Source organism: Chelonia mydas, chromosome 18 (assembly GCF_015237465.2).
Source record: "Chelonia mydas isolate rCheMyd1 chromosome 18, rCheMyd1.pri.v2, whole genome shotgun sequence".
In the NCBI taxonomy this organism is placed as follows: domain Eukaryota; kingdom Metazoa; phylum Chordata; order Testudines; family Cheloniidae; genus Chelonia; species Chelonia mydas.
Window position 1 is genome coordinate 18,094,513 of NC_051258.2, and position 13,026 is coordinate 18,107,538.

The following is a 13,026-nucleotide window of genomic DNA, read 5'->3' on the forward strand; positions in this document are numbered from 1 at the left end:
TGATGAATTCTGGATTTTTCCCCTCAGATAGCATGTGAATAGCAATATGAGTTGTATCTTTAGCTATCATGCAAGAGCAGAAAGGATGATTGTTTTTCCTCCCAAACACTAAGATTTTTGGATAATTGAATCACTAATGGTTTCTGGAAAAAAATCTTAAGCAGTGATGCTTTTGTAAACATCCCTCTTCATTTGCACTGTAAAATGTGTGATCAGCAGAGTTCATAGTGCCTATTGCCAAAAGGGACGGGTTCTGGGTAGGAGTGTGATGTTTACTAATCTTGTATTTTGGGCAATGGAAGATACACTGCAGTCTGTGTATATATAATGAATTAATATAAATTCTTCATGATTATTACAGGAAGTGTCCATTACTGAACTTGTTCCTACAACTGTACATTCAGTGAGCTATTTTAAAACCTAGTGTATACAAAAGCATACTGTATGCTACTGTGTAACAAACTGTTTAAACAATCTAATTTAAATCGCTAGACTACTTTAAATGTGACAATAGGGACCTGACAGTATTTTCCGGTAGCAGTGAGAAACAACAAATTAAGTGGTACATAAATGAACCTAATTTTCAGCACTTTTCACTGTACTGTTCCATTTACGTCAGTTACATGTGCAAGGTGTGCTCACGTTCTATTGGAATTTGAGTTTAAACTGAAGTGGAGAAGTGTATCTTACTGTTAACCCTAATTATGCTGTAAAAATAGAATGGTGCTGTTAGGATTCATATTTCTTATGAGAATTTCCACTGGAGTTAGTCATAACTTTAATTTCTTCTACTTTAAGCATATACACACATACTGTTTCCACCTGAAGCTTCAGCAGGGACTGTTGTAGTTTTAGGAGAACAGGAAGGGAGCAAGGATCCAACATTTATATATAAGTCTTAATCCTAAAAGTTTCATAATACTAAAAGCATGCCATGAAAGGTTGTTTGGATTTAAGTCCTCCCACAGTGTTTGCAACTAACTGCAAGGGCAATAGTCTACTTAATATCCTCATTCTCTAGCCTCCTCATTGATTAAAGTGAAATGCAGACAAACAGCATAAATAAGGTTAGAGCACTTGCTCTAAGCAATTTTTAGGAACAGTGTTTAATATGGCAGGTCAAGGTCTGAGTAAAAGAGAAGGTAGTTGGACCAAAGTACTTCAAGTTTATTTTGTAACAGGAATGAGAAGCATCACCTTTTTACAAGCAGTAAAAACAGTTAAGTTTTACAAAAAGATTTAGGCTCAAAATAAAATCTTGCTCATTGATTAAGCCAAACTGTATTATGGCTTTGTTGGCTAATCAGGATAGATAAACGTAGGATCTTGTCAGGGGCAACAGTAGTGGTTTGATGCAGTTATCGATAATGTCGCAGATAGATCAGTTTCTGAGGATGAAATTTCTCTCTGCATAATGGACACTCTGCCTACAAAAAGGAAAGATTAAAGTTACCAAGTGCTAATGAGCCACTTTAAAAAAATAAAACATGAGCACATTGCAGGAATCTAAACAAAGAAATGAGTAGCCCTACCTAAACACTAATCTTTCCTTTGGTCTAGTTTTTAGGGCAAGATTAACTGTATAAAGCACTATCCTCTATTCAAATTAACTGCACCTAATTTAAATGACCATGTTTTACTAATACAGGAAATGACCTTAGTAAGCTTTATAACACATGGTTAATGAACAAGCTGTACATTACAGTGGCCCCTCAAGGTGAACCTTTACTAGCTGTGTAGACAATAAACCCTCTTCAGATACTGCCTCAAGGAAGAACACATGAGAGAACTTATTTGGTTCAGGCAGTAACTGTCACATTAAATGAAAGTGCTGAAAAAAGTGACAAGCGTTGAATGCCGCCTTCTGAGAACTTAAACCAAAAAGTCAAGCCACTGGTAAAGATAGATGTAAGCAATTCTCAGAGGGGAGATAAATGAAGGTTCTCTGGTACAATGTGGAAGGGAAGACCACCTAGATTAGGTGAGAGGCTAGTGGTTTACACAAGTGCTCCAGCTGACTTGTAGCTATAGCAGAGGACTGAAGCGATCCTTTCTCTTTCTATAATATGAAATAATTTCCCTGGTTTTTTTATGTCTAATGAAAGACCCAATATATTACCCAAATAACAGTATTTTCCAACAAGTTTAACCATACTTTGTCTTTTTTGGCTGTTCAGCTAGCTTTTAGGTCTCTAGCCTCTAGATAGGATCACTTATCTGCATTCTTTAGCTCCACAAGCATGAGAGAGAAAAATACTTGTTATATTAAGTAGCTTGCTGGTGCTTCATGAGCAATGAGATCTTAATTCGGCTGTTCATATAACAAAAATATTGCATGGGCAGATCTTCAGTAAAGAGTCCCAGTTAACTAGAAAGCAATTTACTCATTCTGAAGTGAAAAATTTGCTCCATTATTTCAGTTACTATGAAAGGCACCTTTCAGATCACAAAGTAAATCTGTAGTTGCTGGTGATGACAAATGGAAGCTATTACTAAAATATTAAAGCAAAATAAAGTTAGGATTCTCTCAGTAACACATCCTAATAGTTGCATTAACTCAGCCATAATGCATATCCTGTAAGAATGCATTAAAATAGCTCAACTAGGAGTGTATACATGTGCACTAGAAATGAGTTAGAAAATGCAAAAGTTAAAGAAAGTTCTTATAACAACATTGAGGGTTTTTGCATTCCTGAATTACCCACTACTGCATTTAAGCTCTGGCTGCTATGTAAACATGGTTACTTTACAGGGTTGGGCTTTTAAAAACCAAATTGCTGCAGAGTTGTACTTAAATGGTTGCCCACTACAGAGGCAAAAACTCACAGAAGCTACCCTACAAGCATGTGAAGATGAATGAAAATGGTGTGTTCCAATATAAAATGACAGAAAGCACTAACACATGACCCTACAGATTTTATAACAGCCCTAAATGATGTCAGATGAGGTTACATGCACATGAGTACTGCCGCCTGCTGAGGCAGATTGCTCCTACGGTGTTAGGCCAGATTCCTAGCCCTTTAAGATGAAGAATTTTTGTGCCATCTACAAGCTAGAATCAACCTCCTTCAGTGGGCAGAACAGTCCTCCTTTGGGAGGTCCATCAAAAGCAGTAGCTCAAGTAGGCTACTATTGCAACACAGTGGCTTGCCCTCTAAGACCACTAACTCCAGAATTGAAATGTCCAGTTAACTACAAACTAATTCCCTCTTAATCCAGTTCTCCTATACGCTAAAATACCTTCTCACAGCACATTATGTTCAAGATAATTTTATTTGTAGCTGTACATGAACTCAGACTATCTTATTCACTTAAATCTTCTTCAAAGAGTGCTTTCAAATAACCTATACACAGACTTTGTTCAGTGTGTTATAAGCCAGTTTTGATTTTTCTGTCAGTGATGCACTCAGTAGGCCAGTAGAAAAAGTTATGTGCCATATATTAGCCAGACTGCTTGAACCATCTGAACATTCCAGGCAGCTTATTGCTATTGTTTGAGATCCATCTGTTATCTTTGGATTTCACTCAGATCTTGTCTCACAAGTGCCATACATCTTTTTTTGGCCATCCATTTAAAAGAAGAAAGTACCTGCTAATGAACTAAGCTGAAAAATTGAGACTGATCCTTAGCGAACAGCCAGTGTGTAAGAGCCATCTTGCATGAACTTTCCTTTGCTCAGACTATTTACTACATGTTTACTACTCTTAAAACAGAGATAGCTATCACTTTTGCTAGGCTACTGAGCTCAGACACTAAACCCACAATTAGTGCTGGCACAGGGGAAAGATTTGCAGATCCAAGAGACGTTAACAACCTATGGCAGAATTACTGTAAGCATCCATGAAAGTGCTGAAGCTCACATACTGTTTGCTCTCAAGATAGAAAAGCTCAGTTATCTTCTAACCTTTCCTGGTTAAGAAGTCAAGAGGGTGAGGGGATGAGAAGTTGACTAAGTCTATAGTAGTCTGGAATCACTTAACTTCCAAAAATTTGGTAATACACATTTGATCAGAAATACTTTAAATCTATTTACTTGATTCAAAGTAGGTTGTAACATGGACTTCAAACCTAATGAGGCATTTGTCAGACTGATTTCAATGTGAAATACTACTCACTAAGCTGTCTAGGGAAAGATGCTAGTATTGTAGAAAGCATGTGTTTGCCTGTTGATTTAAAACTGCCTCTAATGTGCCACCCACCATTAGGTATGTGGATATCTAGATCTTTATATTTACAGCTGATTGAAGGTACAAAATTAGAAGTCTTCTGAACAAGTTTTGGTGTTTGGGTTGCACTCTCCATTTGGGACTCTAGGTGTATGCTATTGAGTAGACTACTGAGTGTGAACTTAGTATCTAGGAATTTCACCAGCCTCTATCATCAAGCTGGAGAGCTTAGTCTCGTAGGTAGTGAAGTGCTGGATGTACACTAAAAGCTAACTCGGTTGCAGGAAAAGAGGGGTCTACAGCTGAGTTACCATTTTTCTGTTTTGCAAGAGTTGCTCATGTTTATATTGTGCACAGCTATAGAAGGTCTAATAAGGTTTGAAAAGGAATGCATGAACAATCTGATTCATGATACCATACTAGACAACACTGAGGGTTAAACTTTCATCTACTGTAAGCAGGTACAGCTCCTGTGGTATCTATGGATGGCACCTGCTTACAGCTGGGCTGAATTTGGCTTTTTGAGTCAGAAGTGCTAGCATTTAGAGGCACTTCTTACATTATCATCAATCTTAACCCTGGATTATCCAAGGAAGAAGTGTTTAGTCAAATACCTGGGCCTGAAAGGCATACTTTTCTATGTGATCAACTTAGCTGCAGTACTGCATTTTCCACCAGGTTTTATGCTCTGGCAGCTCTTTACTTGTAGATTGCACACATAGGGGGTGGGAGATAAGACAGGGTTATCAGAAGGGGAATACAATTAACTGGTTAGGAAAAATTGACATCTGGGGTAGTTGCTCTTCTAAAGGGCCCACTCAATATGATATACAAACAATATTCCCTACTCCAGGATCTCACTTTTCTGAATGGTCATAGGCTATCCTCTGAATTCAGTGTCAGCATGTAGTAAACTCTGATGCCCAAGTAGCATGGTTAGATCATGCATTGGCCTATTGTAAACTCTCATTTCAGCACAAACACTTGTCCTGAAAGGCTTACAAAGCAAAGGAACCTTTAAGCCACATGGCTAGGGTGATGTGCCAAAGTCAATCAATGGTTGGACAAAACAAAGGATAACTTACAACCTATTACCCACACAAAGTCACCAAACAGCTTTTCCAGTTTGGAAAAGGGTTAAGAACAGATTATGCCTAGCATGTAATAGTTTACAAACTATTCTTGGAGCCTGGGAAAGATACTGTTTAACTGACAAGATCAGGAGGGTTGGATCCTTCTCTATGGAGACAGAGAATTTCATAACACATCAGCTAACACTAAGGTCCGATTTACATCTAAAACTTAAGTCAGCCTAGCTCTCTGTAGTGCTCAGGAGCGTGAAGTTTCACTGGTTGACTTAAGGGCCACTGTAGACAGCTAAGTTGACGGAAGCATTCTTCCGTCAACCTAGCTACTGCCTCTCAAGGGTGCAGCAATAGAAAAATCCCTTCTGTTGTTGTAGGAAGCATCTATGCTAAAGTGCTAAAGCTATGCCACTGTAGCTCTTGTAGGGCAGACATGCCCTAAAATCTCTGAGACAAGCTGCCCTGTGGATAAATGCATTTCCCTGGCCGCATGAAAATACACATTGTTTAAGCTACTATGGACTTAACTGATGTATTGACTTATTCATCAACTTAGAAGCATGTGTAGAACGAAGTTTATTTTCTAAATGTTTTAATAAGACATTTTTAATTTGTAAATACTACCCTATGATTCATTTACTGGAAGCTTTGCTTTTCATGAAGAAGCTTACCACCATCCCATGAAAGAAGCCACAGCACAGAAAATTAATCCATAGCAAAATGCAACTATTTAGGACATTAAAAGTATGAGAGGTGGAACAAAATGTTGTGGCCCATGAAGAAGAAGGGTTAACAGGCTGAGTCCAGGATGGAGCTGTCAGCTGTGCCCTACACCACTCCTGGGCTTTTCCAGTTGTACTTATATGGTGGTTTAATATGGACAAATGCTCCCTGGTCTCCAGGATAAAATACTCAGTTTATGTTCTTGGTTCACTTAAGTAAGGATTGGAACCCTCATCTCAAGATGTAAGTAATGACTAATCCCATAATTTATCGAAGTTCACAGCTTCAATAAAGTTCAACAGCATTTCTGAGTTTGGGTAGCCAGAGCGGTGCTGTAAACACCACACTCAGGTCCTGTTTCCCTCATTACTGTAATGCAGAGAACATTTACATATTTGTTTACAGTTCAAGTCAACAGATCAGCTTGGCAAGCACAGGCCCCTCCACAATGTGGATAGGGATTTTGAGTCTTGGAAGCTTTGTTTACTACGGAGCCTGAAAATTCTTCTAGAATAATCATGCAATAGTTCTTCCACATTTTCAAAGCCAACTCTTTCCCACTTACTTTGGTGTTACACCACTCCGTGATGCATTCCCAACAGAACAGGTGGCCACAGGGAGTGGCTGTTGCATGCCTACGTTTTTCCAAGCACAATGTGCATTGGGAACTGCGTACAACAGATTTTTCCTCCGTCTGATTTCTGATTGAATAATAAATTGACAGTTAAACTAAAATGTAACAGCCAGAATATGTAAAACACCCTTACTGATACAATGTATGGAAACAAATCCAGTGATGCTCAAGAGTGATACACATTCCCCTCATTAAAACATTTCAGAAATGTCAGTGATACGGACATAGAATGAGGTACAAGGAACACAGTCTGAGATGCCCAAGACAACCTGGACCATAATTCATGCTATTCTTCTAGTGAAGAGGACAAGGAATAGGAGCACTCATGTCAAGGAAACACTTTTCTTATCTGACTGTGAAGTTATTTGATAATTTAAAAATAGTCTATGAAAAGGTAATTATCTCCTAAAACTGAAGTTTGAGAAAAGTGACAGATGTGCAATTTTGAAAACACCTTTTAGTCACAATTTTTTAAAATTTTTTTTAATGTAACAACAGCACGCAAAATAGCCCAGACACTGCACAGGTGAGTGAGAATGGAGAAAGAGGGACAACACGACACAGGATGCTAGGGGTTGCCCTACATGAGTCCAGGGCCTGACACTAAGGGTCACAAGGAAAGGCCAGTGAGGTGGAAGTGTTGATACACTGCTGCCTGTGTTGTAACTTTCTGCAGTGCAACTGTTTCAATCCTGCCCTGAACAGCCCACCTCTGGTTGGAGAAGAGAGTAGTTCAGTCATCATAACCCATTTAATCCCTGGTGTCAGATGAGATTTTCAACAAAGTGGACAATTAAAGCCAATTGTGGGGATGATGGGAGATGTATGTGGTTACATCGACACTGTTTTAAAACCTGTAGTAGTGAGTCTCTCAGCCTGACTACTGCCTCATTCTCCAGCACTAAGAACAGCCGTGTAGACATTCGGGGGGGGGGGGGGGGGGGGGGGGCTAGAATTCGGGCGCTGAAGCTGAGGGGGTGGGGCTGCAGAGCTTTCTACACCGCTGTTTTTAGCGCCATAGCTTGAGGAAGTCTATAGCCATGGGCTCTGAGCCGTTCTGCCAGGGGTTTTAAAATGCAGTACGGTATAGACATACCCTCTGCTACATTTTGCCAGTAGGAGGACTGAGACCAACTACATTTTTACTCACATTAAGTTACAATATTACAAGCTTTTTTGGGGGCTGGGGCAGTCTTTGTTATATATGTTTGCACAGTATCTAGCACAGCGGTGTCCTGGTTGATGACTGGGCTCCTAGGTCCTATCACATACACACAAGAGTTTATAAAATGACAAGGAAAACTTGACATCCAACACGGGAGTCTGGTGAATATTAGAGGTTGAAACTACAGGTGAAAGCAGTAATAAAATGGTTAAATATTTCTAACATCATGCAGTTAAGTAATAAAGATACACTGTTCCTATCTAGCTACTGTAATTGAACACATTCTCATTAGTGACAGAAGATGTATAGCAGTTATCTACATAGCGTCCGAAGAAGTCCCTTCCACTTCCCTATAGTATTTATGTTACCTTGGTGCTTAGCTGTGAGTGGAGCTCCACCACAGAATTTCCCATTAGTTATAGATAAGAAAATTCCCACACAATTATTCCTGCTTCCACCCCCTTTCCAGCAAGTTAGGAACATCATACTTTGGATATGAGAGGTTGCGGTGTAGTTTCCACTCCTGCCTTGCTCTCTGCCTTTGTTGGAAGCTGTAGATCTGAACACCAACTGTCAGGAGAAGATGCAGCAGTGACACGATCCCAAGAAGCTTGTAACTTGATCGAACGCTCTGGTCATCTCCAGGCAATCCTGGAGCACGAAGCTGCATAGTTCACACAGGAAAAGAGAAACTAAATTAATGAAAACATGACCTTTTAGATGGTAATGAGCCTCACCATCGATCTGCTAGTACCTCAGTTTTGACCACCTCCTCCCAAAGGCAACACAGTTTTACATTACATTAAGCCACTAGCTTGAAAAAGGCAGTTAAAAATGCAAACATAAGACTACACACATCAGATTTCCCGTACAATATAGAGTCACACCAGTTAAATACCGATGCTTCCACACATACTAGCAGTGAATGCATGTGCCCCAAATATAGTTTTGGCTAGATTCACTTGTTTTCTAGAATTACATTAGGACCTGAACTGGTCTTTAATTAATCTAGATTTGTTAGCAGTGACCAATAAAAGGAAGGGGGGAAACCTGACCCCCCCCCTCATGAATTATTGAAAACTCTCTCTAAAATTATTAGGCACTGCCCAATTTACTGATCATCACAGGCCAAAGTCTACACGCCTTTTACATGCAATACTGTTGCTGAAGCCAAAATACTACATTACGTTAAGAAAAGTGTCTTCAATCAACGAATTCTTTAACATACATAAGATATTCCAGTGATCCTTTTAGAGATGTGATAGAAGATGCCATTTATATAAAATACTGCCAGATGCAGCCTACGGAGCAGGGGGATGCATTGCTTGAGGACATACACAGTTTGTGAAAGGGTTTTCTTCTGCTGTTCTGTCAGCCTGCCAACTTGTTTCTGCACCCAGCTTCGTACCAAAGTCCTGCCGCATAGACCATTGCTCTGCAAGGTTGTAGATCCACCAGTTTCTATCTGCAACTCATGTTCCAGATGGATTAATCCTTTGTCCAACAAATAAGGCACAACAGTATGAAGAGAAATCAAAATGGCCCGTCGAAGCAGAGAAGGGATTCTCTTCTTGGAAGAATCAACTTGGACAATATTAACATATTCTTCACCAAGAGTTTGATAACCTGAAAGATTACACGGACAAAAGTAGAAGATGGGTAAGCTGGCATTCTTATTTCCATTATTGACATGCCCAGTTAAAACAGATGCTATGTTTAGGAGCGCCAAAGGTGGCTTAAATTTCAGTGCCAAATGATGTGATCATTATGTTTAAACTGTAAATCTTTTATGGGCCCAATCGTGCAATTACTCAAACGCCAAGCTTACTACCATGATGCATAATTCTTCATGGTACAGGCCCTGTTTTCAGAAAGCACTCTTCCAATAGTTCTGGTGGGAGCAAGATGATAAATGATGGGTTCTTTCACATGGATTTTAAATAAATGCTATGTCTTAAACAAACCAAATATTTAATATCGTATTTACATTTAACAAAAAGAAGCATCTATAAAAAAAAAACCCAAACTTCTAGGACCCGCCCTCCCCCAGTTACATTTACAATACTGACAGCAACCCAGAAGCATTAAACATTTGTAAGCAGGTAATTAACTCAGCCAACAAATAAATCAAAGAAACATTAGAGTCTGTTTTCTCCACACCAGAACGATACCCACAACCTTCCCCCCCAAACCATGTCAAATGGCTAAACTTTATCAGCACTACCTGAAAACGTGGTGAGGCTGAAGTATGCTACATCAGAAAGAAGTTCAATCTCTTTCCTCCATTCCAACCATTTCTTAGCACCTACAAGGTAAGATTAACAACATAAAATTTATTCCAAAAACAGTTCAGATTTAAAACACTCCCCAGTGGTGATTATGGCCCAAGCTTTGTGGCACTGTGCACCAGAAACACTACTCCGTTTTCATTATTCAAACGAGGAGACATGGCAAAAGGTGAGGAAGGGAGGTAGAAGATGAGGGAGGAGTTTGTTTTGTTTTTAGGTTGAATAACCTGAATAGCCGGGCAGTAACACAAGAATATGATCTTTGCCTTTTAAATGAGCAAAATTCCACTTGCCAGGAATACTTTTAATAAACCCATGAGTAAAGCTCTCATCGGCCTCCTACAGTTACTGTTAGGGCTAAGGGGGGCCATGGACTAGCCAGGGCTGGCTAGGCCTCAAACTTTGAAAGGTGACAATAAACCTACCCAGGGTAGAGGGAGAAAACAACAGGTACAGCTCAGGAACTGCATTATGTACAGGGACCAGACCCCCGCACCCCCTCCCCCCAGCCCACGCAAGCTACCTCTCTAGTGGTGTTCCCCAAGGGTCAGTCCTAGGACCAATCCTATTCAACTTATTTATAAATGATCTGGAGAAAAGGGTAAACAGTGAGGTGGCAAAGTTTGCAGATGATACTAAACTGTTCAAGATAGTTACGACCAAAGCAGACCGTGAAGAACTTCAAAAAGATCTCACAAAACTAAGTGATTGGGCAACAAAATGGCAAATGAAATTTAATGTGGATAAATGTAAAGTAATGCACATTGGAAAAAATAACCCCAACTATACATACAATATGATGGGGGCTAAATTTAGCTACAACTAATCAGGAGAAAGATCTTGGAGTCATCGTGGATAGTTCTCTGAAGACGTCCACGCAGTGTGCAGCAGCAGTCAAAAAAGCTAATAGGATGTTAGGAATCATTAAAAAAGGGATAGAGAATAAGACGGAGAATATCTTATTGCCCTTATACAAATCCATGATAAGCCCACATCTTGAATACTGCATACAGATGTGGTCCCCGATCTCAAAAAAGATATACTGGCATTAGTAAAGGTTCAGAAAAGCGCAACTAAAATGATTGGGGGTTTAGAACGGGTCCCATATGAGGAAAGATTAAAGAGGCTAGGACTTTTCAGCTTGGAAAAGAGAAGACTACGGGGGGGGGGAAGAGAGAGATATGATAGACATCTATAAAATCATGAGTGGTGTGGAGAAAGTGAACAAGGAAAAGTTATTTACTTGTTCCCATAATATAAGAACGAGGGGCCACCCCATGAAATTAATGGGCAGCAGATTTAAAACAAATAAAAGGAAGTTCTTCTTCACTCAGCGCACAGTCAACCTGTGGAACTCCTTGCCGGAGGAGGCTGTGAAGGCCAGGACTATAACAGGGTTTAAAAGAGAAGTGGATAAATTCATGGAGCTTGAGTCCATTCATGGCTATTAGCCAGGATGGGGCAGGAAGGGCGTCCCTAGCCTCCGTTTGCCAGCGGGTGGAGATGGATGGCAGGAGACGGGTCACCGCCTCTGTGGCGCCTGGCATTGGCCACGGTCAGGAGACAGGACACTGGGCTGGGAGGACCTTTGGCCTGGCCCCAGTCTGGCCGTTCTTACCGTATGTTCTCCCCTCCCCCCCCGCCCACGCGAGCCCCTCACCCGCCAGCCCGTGCAGCGCCGCGCCGGCCCCGCTCCGCAAGCCGCTCCGGTACAACTCATCCTTCTGCCCGCAGCGCACCAGGTGCGCGGGCCCAGCGGGAGCCAGCGGCATCCCGAGCAGCGGGGGTGGGGCCGGGAGGAAACGTTCCCTCTCTCGGCCACCGTCCGCTGTACGCAGCGTCACGAAGATAACGTAGCCGCTGGCACAGACGACATACGCCTAGGCGACGTACTGTGCTGGCTTCGCGAGGCGCAGGCGTTGTGCGTCATCTCAGCTCCTCCAAGAGGGGCGGGGCGAGAGCTCCTTAAAGGGGCGGAGCAGGCCGGCGGCCCCAGTACTACGGCGCTCAGGACCCACAATCCCTCGCGGCGGCGGCGACGCGCGCACCTTCTGGCCAGAGAGCTGCGTGGCATTGCCCTGGGGCTGTTGCCATGGCGATGTCCCCTGGCATTGCCCCCCCTGCCTATCCCCTGGGCTGCGTCGCAGAGACGCCACGGCGCCCGCACGCCGTTCAGGATGGGCCCATGGTAAGGAGGCAGCACGGCCTAAGGGATGGAGCCCTGGGCTGGGCCTTGAGAGACCTGGCTTCTATTCCCAGCCCTGCCACTGGCCCGCTGGGTGACCTTGGGCAACTCCCTTCCCTTCCCTTCCCCATGCCTCAGTTCCCCCTTCTGTAAAATGGGGATAATGGTACTCTCCTCCTTTGTAAAACACTTAGAGAGCAACGGATGGAAAGTGCTATAGGAGAGCTAGATATTATTAACCTGTGGTGTCTGGACCTTTTCTGCAGGGGGCAAGTTTGCTGTGACAGAAACCCAATGATGCCAACTTGAAGCATTCAAAAACCAAGGGTTAGCCTCCCTCCCCCTGAAAAAACATGAGATTTGCTTCAAGAATACACTTTGGGTTCTTTTCCTTTGCCTTCCAGTTTCCGAGCCTCTTGTAGAAGGTGATAGATTGCAGCCGATGAAGTGAGCTGTAGCTCACGAAAGCTTATGCTCAAATAAATTTATTAGTCTCTAAGGTGCTACAAGTACTCCTTTTTTTTTTGTAGAAGGTGGTTTCTTCAGGGTTTCAAGCTTTTCTCAGCAACCATGAATAAGGCTATGAATTTGACATGGAAGTTTTTAGTAAATTTCATGACAGAGATGTGGGGGGACATGATGAATCACAGAAGGTTGGAGGTATTAGAAACTGAGCCCACCCTGCAGTGGCAGCTCCTGGGGGTTGTAATCTGGGGCACATGGTTGCAACCCCACTCAGGTTTGGCGTCTGCTACTGTGTCTCAATCTACAGGGGGTGG

General features: G+C 41.9%; 1 protein-coding gene and 1 long non-coding RNA gene across 4 annotated transcripts; one reads left to right on the forward strand and one right to left on the reverse strand.

The window, feature by feature from the left end:
- Nucleotides 1–1,146: 1,146 nt before the first annotated feature.
- On the reverse strand, nt 1,147–12,003 carry PEX10 (peroxisomal biogenesis factor 10). 3 transcript variants are annotated; one of them, XM_037880997.2, is made up of 6 exons: nt 11,723–12,003; nt 9,999–10,079; nt 9,183–9,400; nt 8,263–8,438; nt 6,541–6,676; nt 1,147–1,427 (listed from the first exon to the last, which is right to left on the reverse strand). In XM_037880997.2, the coding sequence occupies exons 1-6, from the start codon at nt 11,832–11,834 to the stop codon at nt 1,359–1,361; spliced, it is 792 nt and encodes a 263-aa protein (XP_037736925.1). In that variant the 5' UTR covers nt 11,835–12,003; the 3' UTR covers nt 1,147–1,358. The 3 variants fall into 3 exon arrangements, with proteins under 3 accessions (XP_037736925.1, XP_037736924.1, XP_043387512.1); XM_037880996.2 differs by having other exon boundaries at nt 9,003–9,400; XM_043531577.1 differs by lacking the exon at nt 6,541–6,676 and having other exon boundaries at nt 9,003–9,400; nt 11,723–11,958.
- A 60-nt stretch (nt 12,004–12,063) lies between these two features.
- Nucleotides 12,064–12,750, forward strand: LOC119563958. Its single transcript, XR_005222762.1, has 2 exons — nt 12,064–12,250; nt 12,514–12,750. It is a non-coding gene; the product is annotated as an uncharacterized LOC119563958 (long non-coding RNA).
- Nucleotides 12,751–13,026: the final 276 nt, after the last annotated feature.

Bases quoted from the DNA above. Each gene is read 5' to 3' on its own strand.
- PEX10 (XM_037880996.2), bottom strand. From the start codon at position 11,834: ATGCCGCTGGCTCCCGCTGGGCCCGCGCACCTGGTGCGCTGCGGGCAG. The intron at 10,080-11,722 runs GTGAGGGGCTCG...CTTACCTTGTAG, and splicing joins GGCGCTGCACGGGCTGGCGG to GTGCTAAGAAATGGTTGGAA. The intron at 9,401-9,998 runs GTAGTGCTGATA...GTAATCTTTCAG, and splicing joins CAGCCTCACCACGTTTTCAG to GTTATCAAACTCTTGGTGAA.